We start from the raw sequence: 27747 nt of genomic DNA, 5'->3' as shown, positions 1-27747 counted from the left end.
TCCTTAATAATTTGCATTCTTATATAGCACTTCATTGTTAATTCCTTCCACTTCTAAGTTCTGTAAAAATAGGTATCATGTTTACCCCTTTGTATGCCACTCCGTTTGTAAATCATGCAAGAATTAAAAGGCAAGTAGAACCTACAAGGGGATTCAAACATGTGAAGCTAGATGAGTCCTTATGTTGGAGACCAGTGCTTTAAATCCTGAATGATTTAAACATGTTCTGTAACGATTGCAGTGTCACAGTACCTGTGACTTGTCTTGCTTCAAGCAAGCACACTTCCAGAATCGAGGCAGCCAATATACTAGTTGTCTGAATAACATACTAGTTGCAGGATTTGTGTATAATCAGGGTCATGGGATCCTTTGCCAACAAGTTTGACTGACTTTATCCTTTGGAAGCGGAAGCAGCCAAGCAGATAAAACAAGCACACCTACTATTTGATAATATTAATATTATTTGACATGGCGTACTGCTTCTTGATTCTGCTGCATTACAAAAAGCTCCACAGTAGAAGGGCAGTTGTTAGAATTCTTTATTACTTGTACAAATGCATCAATATATACTACAACATTCAAAGACAACTAGACTGTCAAAAAAATTGACAGAGGGGGCGCTGTTGAGCAGCCTAAAAAATGGCTGCCTAGCTCTCTGGCTCCGTCCGACACCAGGAAGAAACAAAATGATATGGCGGCTCCACCATATGCCACACAAATAGATACAACAGCATGGATCCCGTTCTGGTGGTTGCATGACAACAACGTTATCCCCCTTGCGACTGCAATGGTTCAGTTGATGGTTCAATTGTTCCTAGGTCCCTGTTGGACCTATCGAGTTGGTGAGCCAGGTTGGGGTAGGCTGACCGATGGTGGGGAAGGGGGGGGTGGTTGGAGTGGGCAGTGAGGGAGGGGGGGGACCCTTGGTTGGGGACAGGAAACCAGAAAACGGCAGAGGCAACACAGCAACACACATGGTTTATGATGCACAGATGAAAGTGACAGACGTAAAATCCGATGTAAAAGTGCGGGGATGGTGGGATGTCCCTTAAGAGGGTAGAATGATGACCAAACTAATGTCATGGAATGTAAGGGGAGTAAGTAACTTCACCAAGACGCGTAGAATTACCGCATATGCAGAACGACATGGGGTGAAGATACGCCTCCTCCAGGAGACGCACGCCACGAAATGCATAGCAGTGGGTTTTGCACCATACTATACTACCTTCTCGACTCAAGCGAGGGGAGTCCTGACATTAATTCATAAATCGATAAGATTTACGTTGAAAAGTCTTATATAGACCTCGGGGGCCGATATGTGCTCCTACGTTGGATAGTTGCAGGCCGGGAGTGTCTGTTGGTGAACACATACTGCCCTAACGTCAATACCCCTGAGTTCTTTGATGAAGTGGCCTCCATAATAATGGGATACATAGGAATTCAGATCATCTGTGGCGGAGACATGAACCTGATACTCAACATTAACCTAGACAGGATGGGGTTGTCACCTAGATCCCTATCGAGGGTTTCCTGCAGACTAGCCATACACATGAAGCCACTAGGCCTACAAGATGTCTGGAGGATGCTGCATGACCGAGAAAAACAGTTTACACACTACTCATCGGTACACGATAGTTCATCGCGGATCGATTTGTTTCTGCTGTCGGGTGCCCTGCTTGGTAGAGTTGAGAACACTGATATACTGGCCTGCACGCTATCCGATCACTCTCCGAAGACACTGTCATTTATATTGGGACCAACACCGCCCGCTTACACCACCTGGCGCTTCAAATCGGATGCATTATCAGATGTAGTGTTCAGGGCAGAAATTCGATCCGATATTGAAACTTTTTTTTTAGCTAAACACCTCATGGAACACGACCATGGGAATCTGGTGGGAGGCCATTAAAATATATATACGGGGCATGTCCATATCCAGGGAAGCAGGCATAATCAAAGTGATCAGAAACTACCTCTGCCGGTCGGAAACCAAACTTAGGGAGCTGGAGATGGAATGCACATCTGCATCGAGCCCTGACAAGCTTGCACAGATACGGGCCGAGTTGGAGGTATTTGAATCCCACGTCCTGAGGGAAATTCGATACTTCTCGTGCCCCCAAGCAGCGAGAAAATACAGTGAAGGGGAGAGACCAGGCAGAACTCTAGCTAAATTGACCAAACTGGAGGGAGGGCAATCCCAAGTAGAATGTGTAGCCAATGAACATGGCACGCTACAATGGGCGAACCAACAGATTCTTGAGGTATTTTCCAAATTCTACAGCACCCTGTATACGTCCAGTCAACCACACGATGTGCACACTATTCAGGCTTTGCTCGACTGGATCCCCATGACCTCTATTAGCCCTCTGACCAGTGACGACCTTGATAGATCGATCACCCTGGATGAAATGATGGAAGCCATAGCCAAAACAGAAGGCCCCGGGGCCAGAGGGCCTCACGCCTGAATTCTATAATAAGAACACATAGCGCTCCTAGCCCCGCGACTACTAGAGGTCTGGAACGAATCACTCCGGGACTCAACCCTCCTCCCTTCCCTGCGCGAGGCCCTCATTACAGTTCTCCTGAAACCGGGCAAAACAGGCACCGAGTGTGGATCATACAGACTCTTGTCACTCATGAATATTGATACTAAAATCTTTGGCAAATAGATTCCTACCTCTAATGCCCCACCTGATACATGAAGATCAGGGAGGTTTTGTCCCAGGGCGGTCAACGTCCCTAAACATACAAAGGCTTTTCAACGTGATGTCCAGAATTGACCAAGAAGTGAATGCGGTGGCGGTCACTCTCGATGCCCAGAAAGCTTTCGACATGGTCTCCCGGCAGTATATGTGGGAGGTCTTGGACAAAATGGGTGTCGAGCAGCAACAATTAGATACATCAAATTACTGTATATAGGCCCCACAGCGAGTGTACTAGTCAACACCCAAATATCTGGGGCACACGGCAGGGCTGTCCATTTGCCCCAATCCTTTTTGCACTAATCATAGAACCCATGGCGGACTATGTTAGAGCTTGGCATGCCCACAAGGGAATATGACTAAAAAATCACCCTGAGATAACCTAGCTTTATGCGGACGATGTGCTTTTATACATCAGAGACCCATCCGAGAATCTTGATCCAATATTTCGAGACATAATCTGCATGGGCACCTTCTCTGAATTTACCATTAACTATAGTAAATCAGAAATATTCCCTCTTAATACTGCAACCCAACGCCCCAAATGTGAATACCCCCTGCACTGGTCCCCCGAAAGGAATCGGGTATCTAGGGGTCCAAGTATCCAGGAATAGGTCTACCCTGTTGGCTGATAACTACTTTACTGCAGAAAAATACATCGAGACTACACTTGCACGATGACGCCTTCTCCTAGTCACTATGGCAGGCAGACTGTCGCTGGTCAAGATGATCCTGGTCCTGAAACTCCTATATATCTTTGCAAATGTCCCTGTCTGGCCGGGAAAACTTTACATTGATAAGTTACACACCACCTGCGCACAGTTCCTCTGGCACGCTGGAGCAGTACGCAAAAAGTGGGCGCATATGACTCTTCCCTATGAGAGGGGTGGCTTCTCTGCTCCCAACCTCCAATTATATTGGCTAGCAGCACAGGCACAATTTGCCTTGTACTGGAATGTCGACACTGGGAACCCACTCACGTGAAACTGGAATGATTGGCCGCATGCAAAATTAATCTCAGAATGCTGATCTTACACCATAACTACAGACTTCCCACTTGACCCCACAGCCGCTACACTCTTAGCGTGGAACCGAATACTACACCCACTGACACCCACTGACAGAAGCACTCCCTTATTATAAATTGCTCCCGATCTGGACATTTCCTGGCCTTGAACCAACACATGAAGTAGCACTGACACAACATTGGCAGGGGCTGAGTTACGAGTCCCCGAGGGGAAGTTCATTACACCTCACACATGGAAGGCCGGGCACACGAGTTCAGCGTTAGAACTCCTACAATACTACAGACTCCATGCATCCTTCCGCACTATGTGGCCCTGCTTCCCAGACGAACCCCCTGACACACCAGAGCTAAATTACATTGCCAACTCCAGGGGGGGCTCGCAGGATCGTCTCCTCCTTATACAAGATACTATTAAAGAAGCTCCCAGACCGCCCCACCAAGGCGCGCAAGACCTGGGCGAGTGAGTTAGACCTCGTAATCTCAGACCCCATATGGGAAAGAATGTGCTCCCATACACGTAAGGTCTCCCTCAGCTTCCGGTTCCGGGGCATGCAGTATAAGCTTTTGAACAGGTTGTACTACACACCTCACAGACTTAATGGATTCTCCCACCACCCAACTCGTAGGTGCCCGAGGTGCAACGACATTGAAGCTGACCACACACATATATGTTCTTAACCTGTACGAAGCTCCAGGATTTCTGGAGTAAGATTCTCCAAGCACTCTCCGAGATAGTGGGAACGGATATAGACCCGAACCCAGCAGGTATCCTTTTTGGGCTGTGGGACACCATCAGAAATAAGAAAATGTTAGCCTTTGTGAACGTGAGCTGTATGGTGGCTAAGAAATGTTTCCTCCAATACTGGAAACAATCCTCTCCACCATCATTTGAAATGTGGCTAAATGCACTTACCTGGACTCAAACATGCGAGGTGGAATATCTGTCCTCGCTGCCCCTGTGCTCTCGCCCAAAGAATGTATGGTCTGAATTCCACACTTACCTGTCCAACCGCTCTGATGACCATCCTCAATCACCAGAATAGTACTTCACTTTACCACGTTCCAACTCTAAGTATACAACGAACAGTGACGCTGTCTGAGCCAATGTACGTCCTGTAATGCTTGCCTGTATACTTAAACCTTGCCTGCCTGTACGCAATCTAAATACAACTAAATCATATATGCTGTACACCTTTGCCAATAAATAAAGTAAAAAACAAAAAATGACAGATTAAATAAATGCAGATTAATAGGCAAACGGAAATGCTGTCATAGAACGGCATAGTTCCCAACTCTCATGCTTCATGCAGGTGTCACCTGCCTTAGAATTTATTAATTCACCCGACAAGCCTCCTACACGTCCATTCATTTCAGTCGTCTCTCTCTGGCCCAAAACAAAATGTTCCTTGGTATGGAACAGGCAGGATTTATTTTTCAACCTAATTAGAGCAAACATTGTATCAACCAGACCAAGTCTGGAGACACTTGCTCGTTTGGAGAGTGTTAATGTTTCAAATTAAGCTTGTCCTGTTAACTCGGTGCTCATCTAATGACTGAATCCGCAACAGACAAATCCGTCTCAACTCGGCCCTAACCAAATGCCAATACACACTGGTCTAATATTTCACTGCCATCTTTCCTTATTTGCCATTGCTCACATGAATTATATGATTATTACCCAAACCCGCTCAGTGATGCGGTTGAGTTAGGATGGAGGATCATAACTTCCTGGGTTGACGGGTATCTCTGTGCTCACTTCCATGGTACAAACGCCTAGCGCAGGCTAGAGCCACATCTATTAAGGCATCATGCAGCAAGACACAGACAACAGACTTAAAGATCAAACAAAATATATTACTTAAATGTCAGGATGGTTGAAGGCCTAACTTTCCCAATGATAGGTGGGATTTACCGACCTGAACGAAACTAAGGACAGTCTGAGTTAAAGAGTTCAACTTAATAGTCTGTGGCCAACACCTATTTTTGCCCTCACCTAAAGCACAAACAAATGTGTAGGTCTGTCAAAGTCAAAATGAACTGTGTTCAACTTAGATTTCTGAGCTTCTGTCAGCTCACAGCTTCCTCTCAGCTCCCCTTCCCCAGGCATAAGAAAGTTGCATGAAAAAGAGACTTGAAGTTTACCTTTGTCCAGTCCAAAGCAATATAGTTGAACATCACTCTGGGGGTTCCCTTCCCCAAGTTTCAAAACAGCACAATCCAAATAAAGAGGGTCTTGAGACTCCAATCTCAAGACAACACATATAAACTTGCCACGTCTCAGGGTTCCCTTCCCAAGACTTCGGTGGCTCACATAGGTTCCTTGGTGCTTGTTCCTGTGTGACAATATACCTTCATTGCATTCCCTTAATTGGTTCCTGGACTTGGGGCGTGCTCTGCCACCCGGTGTCACATACCCCTTGACAACTAGGAGTCTTGCCACACTGTATTCACTCCCTAAGGTTAACTGTTTTTAGGTTTTCTTCATTGTGCAACAATTAATGTTATTCAATTGCAATAATGTTCAATTTCCCTTTTTGTTCGGTATTCATTATATATTAGTTTTCAGTGCTTTCATTCTTTGGTTGAAGACTGCCAAAAAACGTTCCTTGTTTAAGGCGTGCAACCACTTCAACAAGCTTAATATTTTCAAAAGGGAATGATACACAGCATGAGGAGACTTTTTTGAAAACGTGTTTGTTCCTTTAACAAGCCACTCGACCGTTCAGTTATATTGTATTCAGCTTCGGTCCACATTGACAATAGCTGTTAATTTTATGAGATGCACGGTTACAGTAACACTGGGATTCTCTAGCTGGAAACTCACCGGCTCACTGTGAAGCCCTCGTCTGTATTACGTTGGCCATTCGCTTGTCGGCCTCCTTTCAGGGGGCTTCTGTCTGCCCCGCTGACACTCTAGTGCCCTTGCAGCACCACAGGAGAATGAGCAGTACTTCAGGGGGAGTGAAGGACAACCCCTCATCTGGTCTCCTTCCTTCGCCTCTGCGCTGCGGAGCTCCTGCTCCCACTTCCACTTCACACCCATTCATACCCTCAGCTAGGTCAGTCCTCAGTGTACTTCCTCAGCTGCAGCACAGCTTCACATGGCTCCCTTCAGCATCTCGCCTCTCTCCTTTCTGCACACCCCTTTTATACACCAGAGTTGTGTAAAGCGGTTGCAGGTGCAAGTCCTTTTCCTTAATTGCCTGACTATAGTTAGGCTTATTAGCAAAACATGCCTGATCCTGGTAGTGGCTTCCCTGATTACCAGCCGCATTGACTATTGTCAATGCGGCTGGTAATCCGCATTGACAAAAATAATGCTCTTTATCTGGTCCAGCCTAAGGGCATGGTACAGAGACTGCACCGTTTGTAAAACCTGGCAGCAAGGATTGCAACAGAATCATCTTATGTAGTTAATATCAGCTCAGTTATCTGCTCCTTACACTGGCTGCTTGTGGAGAAAAGTATTAAGTTTAAAGCCTGTTGTCTTGTCCATCGGGCTTTCTATCAGCAAGGGGCTGAGTATTTGCGAGAGAAATTCTTGCTATACACTCCAGGTTGTCTTCTAAGATCTGCAACGCTAACTTTGTAGTAAACCCCAGATTTCGGCAGTCATATGCTGGGGGTGAGATTTCTCAGTTGGAGCAGGAATTCTCTGGAATGCTCACCCAATAGCTCTCCAGAGCACAGAGAAACATCTCCAATTTCGTCGCTGTATTAAAGCCTTCCTTCTCTAATCTTTTGGATTCTGCCGCTTTAGTATCCTAGCGCCAAGATATTTTTGGTGAACATGCCCTGTACAAACACTGCTAACATAACATAGCATCCCTGCAGTGGTACTCCTTTTAAGGCCCTCTTCCACATCTAAGATGTGTATGTTGGTGTGCATTACTTCTAGTTGCTTCTTTTTCGTCCCAGTACTGTCAAATCTCATGTGTGGAAAAGTGAGGGGCACTGGCTTACAATAGCTCATTAAGGTCGGGATGGGGGGTTAGGTTTGTCATCAATGGGAAAAGGGGATACCATGTCTCGCCCACGGATTCCCCACTCCCAATCCTCAAGGACCCTCCACCCAGGTGATCCTCCCTCTCTTTTCCACCCCCCAGGGTCAGGATTCAAGAGCGATGGCCTTTCCCTGGCCACCTATGCAGAGGATTCAAGGGGAGTAGGAGTGAGAATACCCTTGGGTTTTTCACACATCGCACAACACAGGGCATTCTATCATCTGGCTTAGCCAGTTGCTTGCAGCCAGGCTGTCTTATCTGCCCACTCCTGGGCTCTGCACAGTTTGCCCTATCCAGGGCCCAACACTCCCCCCCAACAGTCTTAATGTGCATGAATGTTAAAACATAGAAGGGTTTCTAGGCACTGTTTTGACAGTGTTCAGACCAAATGCTGACTCCTCCCCCCCCTCTCCTTCCTTCTGGTTCCTATTATAACTATTTTTGAAAAGTGGATGCATGTCGTGCCATGATTTCAAACCTTGATCTGCACATAGTATTACATAGATCCCTGCAGAAAGTGCCTAACCGACTGAGCTTTCTTTGTCATGGTGAACCTAACTGCACTTTCGATTGTAGGGACAGCAGAGTTATCAGGGATGCTGTGGGCTTTAATAGGCAGATGGCATAGGAAAGAAGGCAGACCATGTGGCTTAGAGCTGCTCTTATAACTAACTGATTTGATTCCCCCCTGGCCCCTGTCAGATAATCATTGTGCACTTTTTTCCCCATGTTTTTGTAAGGAAGGCAGGGTATCAACAGTAAAACAGACACAAGTGACCACAGTTCAAGGGTATTTATAATAATAATCAAATAATAATAATAAGCAGTCCTAGTGGCATCTTGTCAAAATAAAAGGGCCTATACTAATAATCCTATTGCCAATCCTTACCTCTAAATACAAATAGTGTGGAAAGAAAAGTGTTCAAGAAATGATATGCCAGGATATTCAAGCCGTTGGCTCCCTCTCCCCACGTTTTTAGCATAGGACAAGGCAGCACACTCAAGCACAGTCTCTGACTTCTAAAGAGCGAGCGTGCAGTTCAAAACTTCAACATCATGGCCTTCTATGCCAAAGTCTCTTCAATGAGGGCCTGATGCAACAAACAATAAAGTTCTTTTCGTTTTAGTATTTCGCATGTACGCAAGTGACCTAAAATTTTCACACGTCCAATTCCTCTGGTGCTTCACTGTTCACCCCAAATCCCCCTCTGCCAGGCTCAGATCCAATTTGACGCAAAATCTTCAGGCTCGGACAGATTTATTCACTTTAACACAAACTTGCTTTATCACAAAGATTTCAAATGATCTCCCTCTACTGGGCAAGGATCAACTTTATCTACTTTGCCATCATCTTTACTGTATCAACATCGAAGACTTTCGATTGTGCACAGGATTTTGGTTGACCCATAGCAGGACCACTTCGATTCACAATTCTTTCACTTTCACCACCTCTCAGCAGGATACCTTACAGAGACCTTCGAATGAGCACACACGTGGTGCCAAACCACTCTGTCAAAGGTATCGTATCTTGGTTTCAAAGTTCACTCACTCATCTACAGTGCAACTTTACTTGCGTTGATATCACACGCTTTTCATACAATGTTCGTTCCAGCGCTCGCCATACAATATTGCCACTTGCAACCTTGGCTTCAACACAGATCAGTCTTGTATTGGTCTTCTCAACTCAATCTGTCTCAATCTGACTGACGCTGCTTTGTGTCATGCATGCTGGACGCTACGCTCGTAGAACAGCTAGACCGTTCTATTCCAAATGGAGGTTATTCGATACGTTACCGGGAAAACGACGTTTGCACTTTTCACGTCGCTAACTTCACGTGACTTTTGCTTCGTCACGTGAACTACGGTATTACGTATTTAAGCAGCGTAGAAACTTCACTCGCTGCTTCTGATCGAATCTATTGGCGTTGTGTAGCTGAACCTCTGATCTGCATCCTGGCATATTTCTACAGCTACTTTTGGGCCTTCAATAGCGTGTGTTCCGCCACACGCTAATTCCTGGAGCTATTCTTCGCGTGATAATTCACACGCGTTCTCTGTCTTCAAGCGTGGCTGGTCCGGACTGCGGGAATCCTGCCCGCGTGTACATCCACACGTACACTCTGTCTTCATACGCGGCTGGCCCGGACTGCGTAAATCCTGCCCGCGTGTAATTCCACACGCGCACGTTGTCTCTAAACGCGGCTGTTCCGGACTGCGGGAACACCGCCCGCGTGTAATTCCACACGCGCTCTCTGTCTTCAAGCGCGCCTGGCCAAGGCTGCGTAAATCCTGCCCGCGTGTAAAATCCACACGCGCTCTCTGTCTTCAAGTGCGGCTGGCCAAGGCTGCGTAAATCCTGCCCGCGTGTAAAATCCACACGCGCTCTCTGTCTACAAGTGCGGCTGGCCATGGCTGCGTAAATCCTGCCCGCGTGTAAAATCCACACGCGCACGTTGTCTTCACACGCGGCTGGCCCAGACTGCGCGAATCCTGCCCGCGTGTAAAATCCACACGCGCACGTTGTCTTCAAACGTTATTTTCTTCGCGGCTGTTTATAACCGCGTGTACTTTGTTTTTCCTTAAAAAGAATGCTATTTCTAACTCCTGCATCTGTGGAATTAACAGAAGGATTGATCCCTATAGTGGGAAGGAAGCTTTTCAAGGATTATTGGAAGGTGACATTGAACTGAACTTTTGGACGCTATCCTGTGGTGAATTCAACCCGTATCTAGCGTGAGCCTCGTTCCGTTCGGGATAAGTCTCCCTTACTAATTTTCCCTTCCTTGTCGTTTGTTCTTCATTCAAATCCATCAAGAGACTTCTGGATTATTCTACCCTAAACTAAAGGTCAGTGTGAACATTCCTGTCATTATCTAATTCATCATACTCAGGTTGGAGCAGTTATTCATGATACTTTAATTTGTCCTAGGCTGGCTTTCTATACCTTACCCACGCCCTTTCCAGTGATCCATCGCTCTGCCTGTTTTATCAGCCAGAGGGTTGTATCATTTGGAAGGTCTTCAATTGACTTCACAACTATCAAATCGTGTGAACAGGGATCCGGAAGACCCTACCTCCTGTATCCTTTTGAGTATTGTATCCTTTTCAGTTAATACTTTGGTACATTCTGACAGAATCAGAAGCCATGGAGGGTACGGATCCTTTAGCTGTTTTGACACAGTTGATCAGCGATTTGAGAAATGAAATGGTTACAGCATAGGACATGTTACGGCACCGTATGGACGTTATGCAAGACGCCCTACATGGTAGTCCTCAGGGAGCACAGGTGCCGATGGCTACTGCATCTGGATCTGGGACTACGGCACCCCCACAGGAAACTATTAATGTGGTTATGCCCACTCAGTTTCCCTTGGCCCCTCTGGAACGGTTCACGGGTGATCCCAAAACCTATAGAACCTTTGTAAATCAGTGCCGACTCCATTTTCTTTGCCGTCCTACATCTTTTCCTGATCTAACCACAAAAGCAGCCTTCGTGCTTTCCCATTTAGGGGGCACAGCTGCTGCTTGGGCTAACCCTTTGTTGGAAACAAATAGCCCTTTGTTGTACGATTGTGACGATCTCTTGACTGCTATGAGTAAAGTCTTTGACATGCGTTACTCTACTCAAGCCACAGATTTAGAGTTGCTTAACCTACAACAAGGCAGCCAACCCCTTATGTCTTACGTTGCCCGGTTCAATCAACTGACGGCGGAAACCCAATGGCCTGACAGCAAGAAAACGGCTGTTTTCTACAAGGGTCTTTCTGAAGAACTGAAAGATGCCTTATCTACAGTTCCTGTGGTTCCTACGGGTTTTCCAGAGTTGCTCGATTTGGTTCTACAAATCGACGCCCGAAGGAATGCTCGAAAGGGAGAGAAAAAGCCCTTCATGCCAGTCTCGGGGCGGTCAGAGACACCAGCAGTCATCTCTAACGACCCTGAACCCATGCAGATTGGCGCCGTGAGAGGCCGATTGTCCAATGCAACGGGAGAACCGAAGAAAAAACCACTTATGTATGTACTGTGGTTCTTCCGAGCATTTATTGGCAACATGTCCTAAAAAACCCATCAAGCGTGCGGGAAACGCCAAAACTCGACAATAGCAGGAGTCCCTATGTCGAGTGTTTCATCGGACTCCAGTACCATTCCTAAACATGCACCTGTAATAGTTCAGGTGACGTTACGTTGTGATGAGCGAGAAGTGGTTTCCAAGGCCATGGTTGATTCTGGAGCCACCAGCAATTACATAGACATCACTTATGCCAAGAACTGTTCCTTACCCCTTGTAAACAAAAAAAGACCTGAAACGGTGAACACCGTGGACGGATCTGTTTTGACTTCTGGTATGGTAACCCAGGGGACGGTACCTGTTCAGATGACGTTATCGAATAATCATTCAGAAGAAATCATCTTCGATGTTATTGCTGCTCCACAATACGAGATCATACTTGGTCTTGCATGGTTAACCCTTCACAATCCTGCTGTTGACTGGGTTTCGGGATCGCTCCAATATCCTTCGATTCATTGCAATGAACATTGCTTTACCAGTCATGAGGTGTCAAATAAACAACACATATTGGCTTCTATGGTGGAGGATTCAACTATCAGCGTTGTACATCAATGCGACAATATCATACCATGCGAATACGCTGATTATGCTGATGTCTTTGATAAAGGCCAGGCAGAACAATTACCTCCTCATCGACAGTACGACTGTCCTATCGAATTGATTCCTGGTGCCAAAATTCCTACAGGCCGTGTTTATTCACTAACACCTAAAGAAGATGTTGTGTTAAAAGAATACATCGATAAAGCGCTAGCAATGGGCTTTATACGGCCCTCACAATCACCTGCTGCATCTCCTCTATTCTTTGTTCCTAAGAAAGAGGGAGATCTCAGACCTTGCATTGATTACAGGGCACTTAATGATATCACCATCAAAAACCAATACCCCTTACCACTAATAAACGTTCTATTGGATCAATTAGGCTCTTCCAGTTATTTCACCAAATTGGACTTGCGAGGTGCATACAATTTGGTTCGCATTCGTGAAGGCGACGAATGGAAGACCGCTTTTAAGACACGGTATGGTCTTTACGAATATTTGGTGATGCCTTTTGGTCTGTGCAATGCTCCCGCCACATTTCAATTCTTCATGAATGATATATTCAGAGACATAATGGACCAATTTGTGGTTATCTATCTGGATGACATTCTGATCTACTCATCATCTTTATCGGAACACGTCAGACATGTTTCTACAGTCCTACAAAGACTCAGGGAGAACCATCTTTATGTGAAAGCCGAAAAATGTGTCTTTCATTCACAGGAAGTGGAATTCCTTGGTTACGACATTACCAATCTAGGTGCTCGAATGAGTCGTTCCAAGGTAAAGGCCGTCTTGAATTGGCCGATTCCGCATAATGTCAAGTCACTACAGTCTTTCTTAGGCTTTGCGAATTTCTATCGCAGATTTATCCATTCCTTTTCCAAAACAGTAGCTCCTTTGACGGCTTTAACTAGTTCTAAAGTTCCTTTCTGTTGGAACCAACATGCCCAAGCAGCATTCGAAAAGCTGAAGGAAGCATTTACCACTGCACCCGTGCTGCAACATCCGGATCCTGATCGCCAGTTTGTCGTTGAAGCGGATGCATCCAGTGTCGCTATTGGTGCAGTACTCTCACAAGTTTGCACAGAAACCAAGGAGAAACACCCAGTGGCTTTCTTCTCTCGCAAACTCACCTCATATGAACGGAACTACACCGTCACTGAGCGGGAACTACTGGCTATCAAAGATGCTTTCCGAGAATGGCGTCATCATCTTCTTGGGGCCAAACAACAGGTGTTGGTGTACTCTGACCATAGAAATCTCCAAGCATTCAAATCCATGAAATGCCTTACGGCCCGTCAGGCCAGATGGCATGTCTTTTTTCCCCAATACGATTTCCAGGTCACCTATCGTCCTGCCCGAGAACATGTTAAGTCGGACGCTTTGTCCCGTATGAGTGAAGAGGCGCAGGAAGAAAAACAAGTACAGATTCAGCTGTTGGCAGATCATGTAATATGTAGTTGTTCGGTTCAACCATCCCTAAAAACCGAAGTACAAGAGTGGGTAAAAATTCATCCACAAGTAGTCCAGGATATGAATCTGGACGTACATAACGGTTTACCATTCACACAAGGAGTACTTTATCTACCAACTCCTTCAATGCGGAATAAAGCCCTCAAATGGAATCATGATTCCTTGATTGCAGCCCATCCTGGACGGAAGAAAACACTGGAGCTGCTCAAAAGGTGGTGCTGGTGGCCATCCATGGCAAAAGATGTTATAAACTATGTATCTTCTTGTTCTGTATGTATCCAATGTAAAAATACTCCTGGTAAACCAGTGGGCTTACTCCAGTCCCTACCTGTCCCTAACAAACCATGGGACATGATATCTATGGACTTTGTGGTAGAACTCCCCCCAAATCAGGGATATGATACCATATGGGTCGTAGTGGATTATTTCACTAAATTGGCTCTTTTTATTCCCTGTATTGGTTTACCAACTGCTGCTGTTCTGGCTGAACTATTCATCCAACATATATTTCGTTTCTTTGGTCTACCATCAGTAATCATTACAGACAGGGGCTCACAGTTTGCGTCACGCTTTTGGAGAGCTTTAACATCTGCATTACTGATTGATGATAGAATGTCCAGTGCTTATCATCCTCAAACTGACGGACAGACTGAAAGGGTCAATTGTACTATGGAACAATATCTGCGGTGTCTGTGTTTGCAATACCAATCGGATTGGCTCACGGTACTGCCGGCGGCTGAATTCGCCTATAACAACTCTTATCATAGTGCCATAGGCACTTCACCTTTCTATGCTCTCTATGGACAACACCCCCGATCAATACCTCTGGATTCCGGTCTATCCTTGGACACGCCTGCCGCAGGCCGTACTTTTCGTGATCTGAAGAGATTACAGAGAAAGGTGAAGCAGCAATTGGAGCAGGCTAAACGACGTGACAAGTTCTATGCCGATGCTCATAGAGTACCCGCACCTGTCTATAAGGCTGGTATGAAAGTCTGGCTGTCCACTAAGAACTTAAGAATTCCAGGCAAAAAGAAATTGTTGCCTAAATACATCGGTCCGTATGTAGTGCTCCAAGTTCTTAATCCTGCTGCTGTACGTCTGGCTTTGCCACAACGATGGCGAGTGCATCCTGTATTCCACGTGTCACTCATTAAGCCATTTTCTGAAGCTACTAGACTGCCTGTACGGCCTGTTGCTATTTCTGTGCGGGGTTCAGATGAATACGAGGTACAAGACATACTGGATATGAAACTACGTTCTGGTAGACCAGATTATCTGGTGGATTGGAAGGGCTATGGTCCCGAAGATAGGTCCTGGGAACCTCTTTCTAATATTCATGCTCCTGCTTTATTGAAGCGCTTTCACACAAGAAGGGGAGAGGTTGTCCCTTTGAGGGATGGCACTGTCATGCATGCTGGACGCTACGCTCGTAGAACAGCTAGACCGTTCTATTCCAAATGGAGGTTATTCGATACGTTACCGGGAAAACGACGTTTGCACTTTTCACGTCGCTAACTTCACGTGACTTTTGCTTCGTCACGTGAACTACGGTATTACGTATTTAAGCAGCGTAGAAACTTCACTCGCTGCTTCTGATCGAATCTATTGGCGTTGTGTAGCTGAACCTCTGATCTGCATCCTGGCATATTTCTACAGCTACTTTTGGGCCTTCAATAGCGTGTGTTCCGCCACACGCTAATTCCTGGAGCTATTCCTTCGCGTGATAATTCACACGCGTTCTCTGTCTTCAAGCGTGGCTGGTCCGGACTGCGGGAATCCTGCCCGCGTGTACATCCACACGTACACTCTGTCTTCATACGCGGCTGGCCCGGACTGCGTAAATCCTGCCCGCGTGTAATTCCACACGCGCACGTTGTCTCTAAACGCGGCTGTTCCGGACTGCGGGAACACCGCCCGCGTGTAATTCCACACGCGCTCTCTGTCTTCAAGCGCGCCTGGCCAAGGCAGCGTAAATCCTGCCCGCGTGTAAAATCCACACGCGCTCTCTGTCTACAAGTGCGGCTGGCCAAGGCTGCGTAAATCCTGCCCGCGTGTAAAATCCACACGCGCTCTCTGTCTTCAAGTGCGGCTGGCCATGGCTGCGTAAATCCTGCCCGCGTGTAAAATCCACACGCGCACGTTGTCTTCACACGCGGCTGGCCCAGACTGCGCGAATCCTGCCCGCGTGTAAAATCCACACGCGCACGTTGTCTTCAAACGTTATTTTCTTCGCGGCTGTTTATAACCGCGTGTACTTTGTTTTTCCTTAAAAAGAACGCTATTTCTAACTCCTGCATCTGTGGAATTAACAGAAGGATTGATCCCTATAGTGGGAAGGAAGCTTTTCAAGGATTATTGGAAGGTGACATTGAACTGAACTTTTGGACGCTATCCTGTGGTGAATTCAACCCGTATCTAGCGTGAGCCTCGTTCCGTTCGGGATAAGTCTCCCTTACTAATTTTCCCTTCCTTGTCGTTTGTTCTTCATTCAAATCCATCAAGAGACTTCTGGATTATTCTACCCTAAACTAAAGGTCAGTGTGAACATTCCTGTCATTATCTAATTCATCATACTCAGGTTGGAGCAGTTATTCATGATACTTTAGTTTGTCCTAGGCTGGCTTTCTATACCTTACCCACGCCCTTTCCAGTGATCCATCGCTCTGCCTGTTTTATCAGCCAGAGGGTTGTATCATTTGGAAGGTCTTCAATTGACTTCACAACTATCAAATCGTGTGAACAGGGATCCGGAAGACCCTACCTCCTGTATCCTTTTGAGTATTGTATCCTTTTCAGTTAATACTTTGGTACATTCTGACACTTTGCTATTGGTGCCAAGGACAGTACCACTGTAGCTGTTGGTTCTCCCTGCCTTGATTATTGATGTGTGAGGGCCTTGTTTACCTCTGAAACACCATGCAGGATTCCTCAGCCTGGTTTCCTAGTCTTACGCTTTCTATTCTCGAGGTTTTGTGAAAGTAACGGCTCCTTGTCGAAAAGGGCAAAGGAACTTCCCTCCTTTCGATCCCACTCTGTTTCCCTGCCTTTCTCCTCTTGCTAACCTGACATCTTGGAACTGCTGTTTCCTCGTGTGCTTTGCCTCGCTCGTAGTGTGCTCTTGTGCTCTGCCTTTTATCCGTGTCGGGAAGTGTAATGGAAGTCAGGTGTGCATGATGGTCAGTAATTGCCTGTCCTTGCCTGACCACTGTATTGGGATACGTCGGGTATACGGCTTGGGTGTTAGTCTGTTTTCTCTCATAGCGGGCTGTCTGTGAAAAAGTGTTTTTGTAAAGGGGCGGGGGTTTGAATTCCTAAATATCCTACCTGGTAGGATGGGGTAAATGTGTTACAGGGAAGGGGCTACCGCATCTCACCATCCGGTGTCCCACTCCCAGAAGAACCCTCACCCAGGTGATACGCATGCACTGGTCCACCCCCAGAAACTGGATCCAAATGCGATGGCTGTGTCCTGGCTAACTGGATGACAGATCCCCTGGGAGTAGAGGATGAGACACCTGATTTCTCACACATTTCAATTATTAAACTTAATTTGACTTCACTGTTCTTCAAGGCTTCAAAATCCACCAATCCCGAGAAACTACTTGCCTGACAGACACCAGCCGAGGAGACTGCAGCTATTTCCAAGCAGTAGAAACACATTATCTGATTTTCTGTTATTACGTCCAATAAATAATTCACACTTTTCCTTGGGGCAGACTGTATTGAACTCTTTACTGTTGTTCTACATCTTTACTCCCTCCTAATGCACAAAGAAACTGAATGTACTGGGTAAATAAAACATAAGACTATCTTAAGTCTCTTCCAGGCATTTGCTGCTTGACTTGGTGACCAAATATGCCTCAGACACAGTCCTCCGACAATTAAGATCATTAGTTTATTGCTGACCTCCTGCTAGCTGGGCACCCTTGTGTACTGCTTGCGGTCTCCGTCTCATTTATGAGGCTGACCTCTTCATCACACGTGCCACCCTCGTTTAGGGCTTGAGCTATCTGAGTCAGACAAGCAGCAGGCTGCAGCCAATGCATTGCCAGAAGAAGATGCCCATTCTGAAGGCATGTGCACTGCTACCCTCTGTGCAATGCGCAGGTGTGGCATGTGCGCACGGCACAGCGCCACACCCGAACCTCATCACCACTACCAGTGCTTGCCTGCCTTCAAGAGAGAATGTGTAAAAACGGAAATGCTTATTGGCGGTGCCATTTGCTGCTCCTAGATTTTCGCAGTGTAGGCAAACGCCTTGATTAGTGCTAGGCAAATCGGAGGGGGTATGGATTCAACACCCAGGGATTAGGAATGTTTTATCAGTATTGTGGGTATTGGGGATGGAGTATGAAGATGCAACAGGGGGAATTGAGGCTGGAATCTGAGGAGACCCCCAACTGTTACGTGGTATCACTGTCAGCCAAAATGAGTCACTATGCAATTGTTGTAGTGAGGTTAATGATATAATCAATAAAATAAATATTCCAAAAAAAGAAACATTCTCCCCACTACCAGAGAGAGAGAGAGAGGGAGAGAGAGCAGCAGAATGTGGAGGAGACGTCCAGCTATGATCGTTTATTTATTTATATAGCGCCTATACACAATGTGTTCCAAAGCGCTTCAAGGCAAGGGAGGGAACAAGGGAAAATACAACCACATTCTTACAGGCCATGAAGTAAGGATGTGAAATTAACTATCATACTCGGCCTGACGACATTTCAGATAGTGCAAGAGCTAAGACATAGATAAGGAAGGGAGGGTGAGAGTTTGAAGGAAATGGAACAGACAGGCGACTATCGTACTAGGCCTGACGACATTTCTGGTAGAGCCGGAGAAAAACAAAAGGTGAGGGAGAGGGGTGCAGAAAGGGAGGGGAGGAACAAAACAAGCGACTATCATACTAGGCCTGACGATATTTCAGATAGTGCTGGAGGGATGGTGGGGAGGAAAAAAAACAGTAATGGGAGGGTGGAGGAAACAGACGAGGTTGCTATCATATTAGGTCCAGGGACAATTCTGATAGAGTAAGTGCATAGAAGAAAGTAAGGGGAGGAGATAGGAAAAGGGAGAAGGGAAAGGAGGAGAGAAAAGAGATTAAGCAGTCAACAAGAGTGGAGAAGCAAGCATGGAGAGCGAATACAATTGCTCTGCTCACAGGTCCTGCTATGTGTGTTCTGGTTCAAGATGGCAGACCAGTGAGAGGTCTCCAGCCAGTCACCGGACAAAGAAAAATATTACGACCAGCTGCAAGTCATTTCCAAAAGCCTGTCCCAAGGGAAAGCAACGAAATGCTCCAAATGCCCAAACCAGTAAAGTAGTAGGAGCATTTGAAATGGCTAAGTAGCAACTGAGGACTTTGGGGTGCAGGGTTTCAAATTGAGGGTGGAGCTGTGAGCTATTTAGCTCCTGCTTGTAGTGTAGAAGAGCCTGGTTAGCTTGTCACCAACAGCTACCAGGAGCTACTTTTGACTCCCCAGGTCAACTGATGCAGAACAAATTACCTATGTGACTTTAACTTTGTGCCCTTAGGACAATCTATAAATAAACATTTGGAAACATCTATACGACATTTAGGGCGTGATTTACAAAAAAAATGTAACATGGGAAAGTCCCATTGAAATTTGTTTTGTAAATCGGCCCTTAGAGCTTAAAGGATAATAAATAATGGATACAAAGATAAATGTGCATCTTATGTGGAAGTTAGATTAGCAGATAGCTATACACTTAGATCCTTACTCTCCAGTGGTAGCGCTTGGTTACTGCTGGACTCGGGAGCTGTTATTAGCTCCTGCTTATCCAATCTTAATTTCGAAGCCTTGACCTGGAGACTGGGGCATGCAAGAGGAGTAGGAATTGCAGGATCATTTGCAGGGCTGAAAATCCAGGCGGAAGAGGAGAGAAAACAGGAAAGGTGGGAGGAAGTAAAGATGCAAAAGGAGAGGAGAAAGCATGGAAGGCGGGTTTGGAGGAGGGGAACATCCAGGAGGAAAGGAGGAAGCAGAAGAGGTTGGAGGAGAAGTGTGAACATAGAAAACCACCATAGAAATTATAAGAGGGAAGAAGGGGAGGTTGGTGGGGAGAATGAAGTGAGAGATGGGGGGCATACAAAGTCCCTTGGCGCCATAGGGAGCATGCGAGTCCAAGGCATTACTTTGTCGAAGGTCACGATGATTAGACAACTGTCAGCTCGAGGGCTAGAAATGAGATCTACCGGCAGACCCCTCAGCATGAGCGAGCTCTGACCCATCAGGGGCGGGGGGGATTTTATGATGGTGTTTGGTGGTTGTAGGTTCAGGACACTGAGAGGGAGTTGAGCCAGGGCAATTTAGAACCTAGAAGCCCTCCTGGCGTGCCCCACTGAAGGAGACACTGGAAGCTGCTTCAGAAAAACCTAGATCTCCAACAAGAGTACTGACAGAACCTGCTAATGCCATTCATCAATGGTCTCGGGAGGGGGGGGGTATTCGCCCACCAAGACATCATTCATCAGCGCGACTATGTACCAGAGAGCATGCTACTGGAAAGAGACCAGACAGAGAATACTTGAACCAGAGACCTTGCCAGGTGGAAAGAACTGATTTGTGAGTTTGGTTTTCACTTGGATCCTCTCTCGACAAAACCACTGAGAGATAACCCGGGAAACACTGTTGAAAAGGGTACGATTTATTGAAGGTTCTAGGAAACCTCACGAGAACCTAAAATGACTTTGCCATTGATCAAGGAAAGGAATCCTGGATCAGACTTTTAGAATCGGAAGTATCCTGGCCAGAGATTTACTATATCTTCAGCACATGAGGGGAGGGCAATGGATAGAGCTACTATGGAGACGTAGCCCTCGAGTTAGTCTCACTTTATGATTATGACCTTAGCAGATGCTCTTTCATTTATTCCCACCCAAAGTGGATTTAAAGCCCTGATGAGACAGTTGCGTTTAACCTTGCTTTCGTGTCTTGTGGTGTTTCTCAGTATCTCTCATCGACCCCACTGGTTGAAATCTCATTCTTTTGTGTTAACCACTTGAGTGGAGGGTCAGTGGGTGGGAGGACTCTTGGGCCACAGTTTCAGCTAATTTGGAGAAAGTCTCTGGGGGTCACAGTCTCATGAGGAATGCACTATAAATTCACATGTGATTGGGGATGGGCCTAGACTCGGGGCTCTTAATCTCACTTGGTTAGGGTGATTGAAGGGTCTAGGTTTATAAAAATAGATAAATTCCCATCTGACTCTTTTGACAACCCTTTCTTTTTAACACATTTTAAATGACCCTTGATTGCTACATATTTTCACACACTGGGCCTCATTCCAAGTTTGGCGAAGCAGTAAAAAAGTGGTGGTAATTCCTTTACCACCACATTTTGGAGGGGGGGTAAGGGAATTACCGCCATTTTCACTGCTCCATCAAATCCAGAGTTTAACTTTAGAGTGGAGGATTTACCCCCCAGAATTCTGCTGGAGGTAAATCCTCCACTTAAAAGCCAAAAATCGGTGGAATTACCGCTGGCAATAATTCCCCCAAAATCCCATGGATCCGTATGGACTCCTAAAATAGGGACTAACACTGCCCTACCACCACTTGTAATCCCGGTAACCGTAAACAATGGTGGTATTACCACAAAATGCAGAATAAGGCTGAGTACTGCCACACAAAAATGAATATTCATTCCCAGGCTCCTCTCCACCCATCTGCAATTAGATTTTGTTCAGAATTGTACTCATGCCATTTTACAGAAGGCCTTGTCTTTGGATTACACACCCTTCCACCACATTCTTTTCTCCGCTGTCCTAAACCTCTTCGCTTAGCACCTTCATCCCACACCCCCACCGTTTCCTAGGTTACCTTTGAACAAAGGATTGTCCCATCCTCTCCTCTTTTCTAGCAGCCCTTCACATTTCTATTATTGAATCTGTAAAGCAGATGACTGCTGCATATGTTACACAACCCTTTATATATTTTAAATAACCTATTTCCCTGAACATCATTTTTTAAAAATGTGTAGGTAATCAAATATGCTCATTTAAAGGAATTGCTAGACCATAACTTTTTCCACATGTTACATTTTTCAGTTGCCTACCATCAGTCCGTGGTCAGTGTCCAGATGAAAACGTTTTTAATGTTTAGTTATGTTGAATACTGGTAATTGTTTTTTAATATTAGGCGGTTGCTCATTTTTGTTCACTGCCCTTTAAATGTTTATCTTGAAATGGTGGTCCATGATCTTGTTTAGAGGTCAAACACTCTACTGCTTTATTGGATGCATGTTGGTTTTGAGATGGGGTGCTTTTTTGTAAGGAGGTTCTCAACTTGTTGGGTGGGTGTATACTGCTGTGAAGTGACTCACCTAATTTGTGAATGGCAACATCTGAAGGGAGTAGAATGTAGTATGATTAGTGCAATCTAAAACATACATTCTTTCTTTGTGTAGACAACTTCAGCAGCAGCAGGCAGAGTTGGAAAGCCTCCCTCGTGATGGTCTGACCTCCTATGATCTCTCGCAGGTAATGCTTAGTCTCACAATGTCAGCAGTACAATTGTATGTCACTTGATGTTTACTGAAAAGTTTCATAAAATGTGTAAATGTTCATACTGTGGAGTATTTAGAGTGTTTTCTATTATAACAGTAGGGCATTATTTCCCTAGCACCTCTGTGCATGTAAATTAGACAGCTGCCTAGGTGCAGGCCAGCATGGGGCACCAGACAGGCTTTCCCTCCGTTATCATTAATTACAAAAGAGGAGTAAACTAGTCTGAGCTAAAGCGACAGCATGATGCCTGCCTGAAAACGGAGCTCACAGGTCTATTCATTAACAAGGCAGTGGAAGCAGGGCCATTTCCACCTAGAAGACTAGCGAAACAAATTGCCCAGTAGATTTTCAGTTGTCTGTGTTAATGTTCCAATTAATGTTGAACCACAATGGTCAGGGCATGCCCACGCATGCCAGTGTATGTCTACCTAATGCAGTTTATGCAACCAAGATGTGCTTGCTCGCTAAGAATATGTGCATTTTGAAGGTATGTGCATTAAGCACACACTGTCAAAGTGTTCTATTGGTCGTTTGATGTTCTTTTAAATGACCAGTGAAAGACATTAAACTAATTGAACGTTTTGGAAAGTCATTGCCGAATACTAGTAATTTGTTTTTTTTTTAAAAAGGTCTGACCTCCAAACTGGTGTCGTTTAAAATCTGGGCCAGAGCACTTAATAGGCCATGGGGGTTACAATGAATATTGGGAACCCTGCTAGTGTTTCGCCTGCCTTGCACCTGCACTCTAAAGGCCTATATATGCTCTTGATAAGCCAAAATGGCCTGTGGATTTGGCACTTCTCCATGGCCCACTCCATCCTAGGACATCCTATTATTGGCTTGCAGGTTTAGTAGGTAGACGTGGGAGGTGCAACATTTTGCATTTGGCATTGGTAAAGGCCCTTTCAACAAGTGTGTGTGCGCTTGAGTGTGTGTGTGTGTGAGCTTGAGTGTGTGTTTAGGTGTAACAAACAGTTGCTTGTACCACCACATGTTCCCAGTCGGCTTCTTGTTAAAGCTGCTGATTGATGGAGAAGGGCATTTTAAAGCAGAGTGCTCTGTTGAAATGGAAGTTTGCATACAGGCAGCATAGATCCAGCACCCATGCTTTAAAGGTTATTTAGAAACGGTGCCTGCATTGGCACTGTACATGCTGTGGCAGTTATTCTCTGGCTCTTCACATGCTGTACATGCACCCATTTTAAGCCTATTAGCAATTGTCTGACCTTGCTGCACCTATAACCATTTGTAAGAATAACTTGCACTGTACTTTACCTTTACCCATGTGTGAAAAAAGGTCTCACAGGCCCTTGAAGGCAGTTGTCCTGTTAATGCTGTACTGGGAAACGTGCACTGGCTCTGTCCAATCTATACCTGTACCTATTTGCGAGGGAAGAAGAATGACTGTACTGAGCATGCTCATCCTGAGATGTGTTTATACAACATCTACTTGCCCATGCTGAACTGTGTGTGAGATAAGCTTGCTCTCACCATGCCAATGATGTATCTTTTTGAACGTGAAACTTCCCCTAGCCCTGTCTATGGTGTATCTTTACTTGGCTGTTAAGGAAGCTAGCAGTGACCCCACCACATGCTCTCCCTGTTTGTGAGGAAAGCTTACACTTTCCAACCCATACTGTACCTGATGGATTTTCAGGGAAGCTTGAACTAGTCCTTTCCAAAATGTACCTTAAAGCTTGCAGTGGCCTTGCTTATAATTTGCCTGTACTGTTTTGTATATAAGGGAAGCCCTTTTTGGTCCGTCCCATGTAGTATTTGTGTGTGCTGCATTTGTGAGGGAAGCTCATACTTTAGGGAAATGTGTAGGGCTTCTGCCTATGCAGTGACTTTTATGGGTGCCCGTGAGGAATGCTGGCAATGCTTCCAATGATGTGCATGAACAGTGTTTTATAGTAGCATGCAGTGCTGCACTCCCAGATGTGCCTGTCCAGTGTATGATCGTATCTTTCAATTTTGCCTCATGTGCTGTATGGACTACGTGTTTTTTTGCGCTTGGCTGGGGGTTAGGGGGTCACTTGCTTTGATGCTACTGTTGGGGAGATTTATCATTTTTATGCTTCATCCCCTCTCCTAGTGAGACCCCAGAACGTTTTGCTGGACTTCTAAACCTTTTTCATTCTATCCTGAATGAGAGGAGCCTTTTTTCCCTCATTCATTCTTATTTGCTCTTACATTTGGAACTCTGTTCTCTGTGTTTTACCTATACTATGGAGTCTGCTTTCCTCTGTTGGGTAAGATTTTCGTATCAATGATAAATCTTCCTGACCTGTGTCAACTCCAGAACTTTTTTTGCTGGACTGGTAGATTATTTTCCCTATACCTCAGTGAGTGGGAATCTTTTTCCACACTCAGTCTTTTACTCTTTTTAGGGTGTCATTTTTAAGACTCTGCGTAGTGTCTTTTAAAAGTTATCCTCTCTGACAACGTTGCTGGGTTGCCTTAGGGGCTCCCCTTTCAACTTTCTCTGGCTAACCTTATGAGAACTACAGTTCCCAAGGGTAGAAAGGATCTTTGGATCCCTTTTACATTTGATTAGGTGAGACCAGCACCCCCACCTCATGTGGAGTACTGGGGAGATACTGAGCACCCGCTTTCTCATTTTTAATGTAACATTTATGTTACAAGGACAAAGTTACCTTTAATGGCTAGTGGGCATGAACCTTTTTATTAGTTTCGCCATTTCAGCGTTGCTTGTCCTTCCTTGTTCTTTCTCCTGACATCCAGGGCGGGAAATTCCTTTGTGATTTTCATCTTTGGCAGGAATCCTATGGATTCCCCACCCAGGCTCCAGAGTGTCTGTGAATGCACAGCCCTTTGTCTTCCAGCCTGACTGCGAGAATCCAGTTCAAAATGGAAGGCTGGCTGTCCTGAAAGGACTGTCAACCCCCCCAAGTTTGAATGTTGCATGGCTGTTGGATTGCCTGGGTTCCTGCATAAAAGTCTGATCCTGCAAGCTGAAGAGGTCGTTGATCAGGTCGTTGATCACTGGAACCAAAACTGAAGAGGAAGATGAAGAAACTGCAGCTGAGAGATTTCCAGCGACCATAGAGCCCGCTGTGTAACCGGAGCCAGCTGTGGCCCTTCCTTGCAATCGACCTAGGGACTCTGAAAACGACAACCCAGAGCCTGGTGAGACCCAATAGACTCAAGGAGACCTGCATTTTGAGCCATCCAAAGCCATGCTGTGACCTTGCAGGGCTGCAATACTCTGAGACCTCAAGCCGCTATGCAGTACACGGTCTTCTGAATCTCGCTGAAACTTCGGGAGCATCCTGCTGAATCTCCAGAGGCACGATTCAAGTCCAAAAAGTCCCCTCACCAGAGAGCTGGATCTTGCAAACTACAAGAATCTGACCAGCAATATTCTGTCTTCCGTGCTCCTGAAAAGTCGCCAAATCCACAGAGCCGCATCCAGCCACGGGGAAAATCTTGCCGGATCATTCTCCTGTGATCCCTGCGGCAAAAGTCCTTCAAAAGTCCAGTCTTCTGTCTTCTTGACAAAGGAATCCATCAACTGGGTTTTTGGCTGCAGATCCTGAAGTCTTCCTGCTGCAACTGTTCTTCTGTGCCGAGTTACTGTGTTGGCTGGGGTATTTTACATACCTTAAGCCTTTGTGATTTCTATATAGTTTTGGGGTGTTTTCTGTGTTTGGGAGGCCACTCATCAAGTTCACCCAGGCCGACTGCAGATTCCTCCTAGGGTGTCTTCTCTAAAGTCCCTGGACCCTCAACTAACTTTAAAGTGAAATACTTACTTGTTTGAACAGTCTTCCTCTGGAACTCTGACTTTGCCTGAAAATAAACCCTATCTCACCCTGCCTACAGCTGGCACCTAGACCACTAGGGTCCCTCTACTGCCTCTGAGTGAACTCATGATATAGAATAAGGGAAGGACTCTATAAGAAAATGGTTCTGCATTGAAAAGAATAATAAGGGTTCAAAAGTTACTTACTTGTAAAAGAAGTTGGTTGGTAACTGTAACTCTGAGAGCGAACAGTTACAAAAGTTCTTAACTTGAATGTGTGTTGCACTTTTCTGAAAAGTACATATAAGATTAAGTTACTCACCTGTGAATTGGTTGTGCCTCTTCACCAAAAGTAATGTTGTTGGCTTCACTTTACTATTCCTGTTAGTATAGTGAGTGTCCCCAATTGGGTCTTGCTTCCTTGACTTGCTGTTAGCCTGTCCAGAACAAGTCTGCCCAAGGTTATACTTACCTTTAAGTTGCTTATAGCCCCTTTTAAAAGTATATAGGTTTTACTTATCTTGTGTTAGCTGTGTGGCATCCTAAAACACATTAGTCATTGTGTATCTCAATCTATGTTCCACTGATATTAAAAAGCAACTGTAATCGAGTATTACGGCATTAGGTCTTACCTGCCTAGAATAGCTGTGTGCCATTCTTGAAAAGTGTCCCTTTAGGTGTAGCTGACCTTGTTCTGCCTGGTGCTTACAAAATTAGTGTAAATAGTTCTTGCTTATCTTAGACTGTGTTTCACTGAGCTGAAAATCAACTTTAATTGTATATTACACCAAAAAGGTCTTGCATACCTAGTATAACTGTGTTATCACAAAAGTAGTAGCGGTATATTCTGTTCATTGAATCTGTGTTTCACTATTCAGAAAAGTATATTTGCAAATTGGTTGAATATGTGATTTTCTTGTTGATTGTCACTGCATAACTGACAGGGTCTACTATCCTTCTATTGCTGAAAGTAATCAGAAAATAATCTATGGTCTTAGCCCCCTAGAAATACCGTTAGGTGTTCTAAATAATGTCTATGCTTTGGCCTGTGTTTTTAAAGCATAGTGTTGTTTTTTTATGTGTTTATATGCTTCATGATGTTACTTACTTGCCCAAAAATCTCTTGGTCTGCATGTATATAAAATAAACCCATTTTTGCAACACATGGCGTGTCAGTGTTTTCTTTGGCCCATATGAATAATACAATTTCTTTGTACTGATTTTACAGCCTTCTCTCCCTCCTAAGATAAGACTGGCTGCTCTGTCTACACTATCCTGAACTCGGGTAATACAGCCTTATACTAAGAGTGGAGTCTTGTACTGTCTCAGTTGAATGGTTTTACTAAACCCGTAGTTGGACTTCAGAAAACTGTCCTAACATCCTTCATATTTCTAACGTTTGCAGCACACAGCTCCTTATGGGTAGTGTTGCTGGGAAGCCTTTGGGTTCTCCTTTGTTTCTTTATCCTTACTAACTACAGTTCTTAAGGATAGAAGGATACTTTGTATCGTACCTAAAATGTTATACTTTGAGAGATTAGCACACACCACCTTATGCAGAGTGCTAAGGGGATGCCTACTATCCCCTTTCTCTCTGCTCCTGTAACCATTTAGTCACATAGATAACCCTGTAGTTA

General features: G+C 45.2%; 1 protein-coding gene across 5 annotated transcripts in view; it reads left to right on the top strand.

Moving 5' to 3' along the window:
- Positions 1-27747, top strand: part of ARNT2 (aryl hydrocarbon receptor nuclear translocator 2) — an 861066-nt gene that overhangs the window by 628541 nt on the left and 204778 nt on the right. For all 5 annotated transcript variants that reach the window (XM_069624174.1, XM_069624173.1, XM_069624172.1 and 2 more), the window contains one exon: positions 22245-22317. In XM_069624174.1, coding sequence (XP_069480275.1) covers positions 22245-22317 — 73 coding nt within the window. The remainder of the gene's footprint in view (positions 1-22244; positions 22318-27747) is intronic.

The sequence above is a fragment of the Ambystoma mexicanum genome, chromosome 11 (genome assembly GCF_040938575.1).
Source record: "Ambystoma mexicanum isolate Mex_15411 chromosome 11, UKY_AmexF1_1, whole genome shotgun sequence".
Taxonomy (NCBI): Eukaryota; Metazoa; Chordata; class Amphibia; order Caudata; family Ambystomatidae; genus Ambystoma; species Ambystoma mexicanum.
Note: the sequence above shows the minus strand (reverse complement) of the source record. Positions and strands in the feature narration are given on the sequence as shown.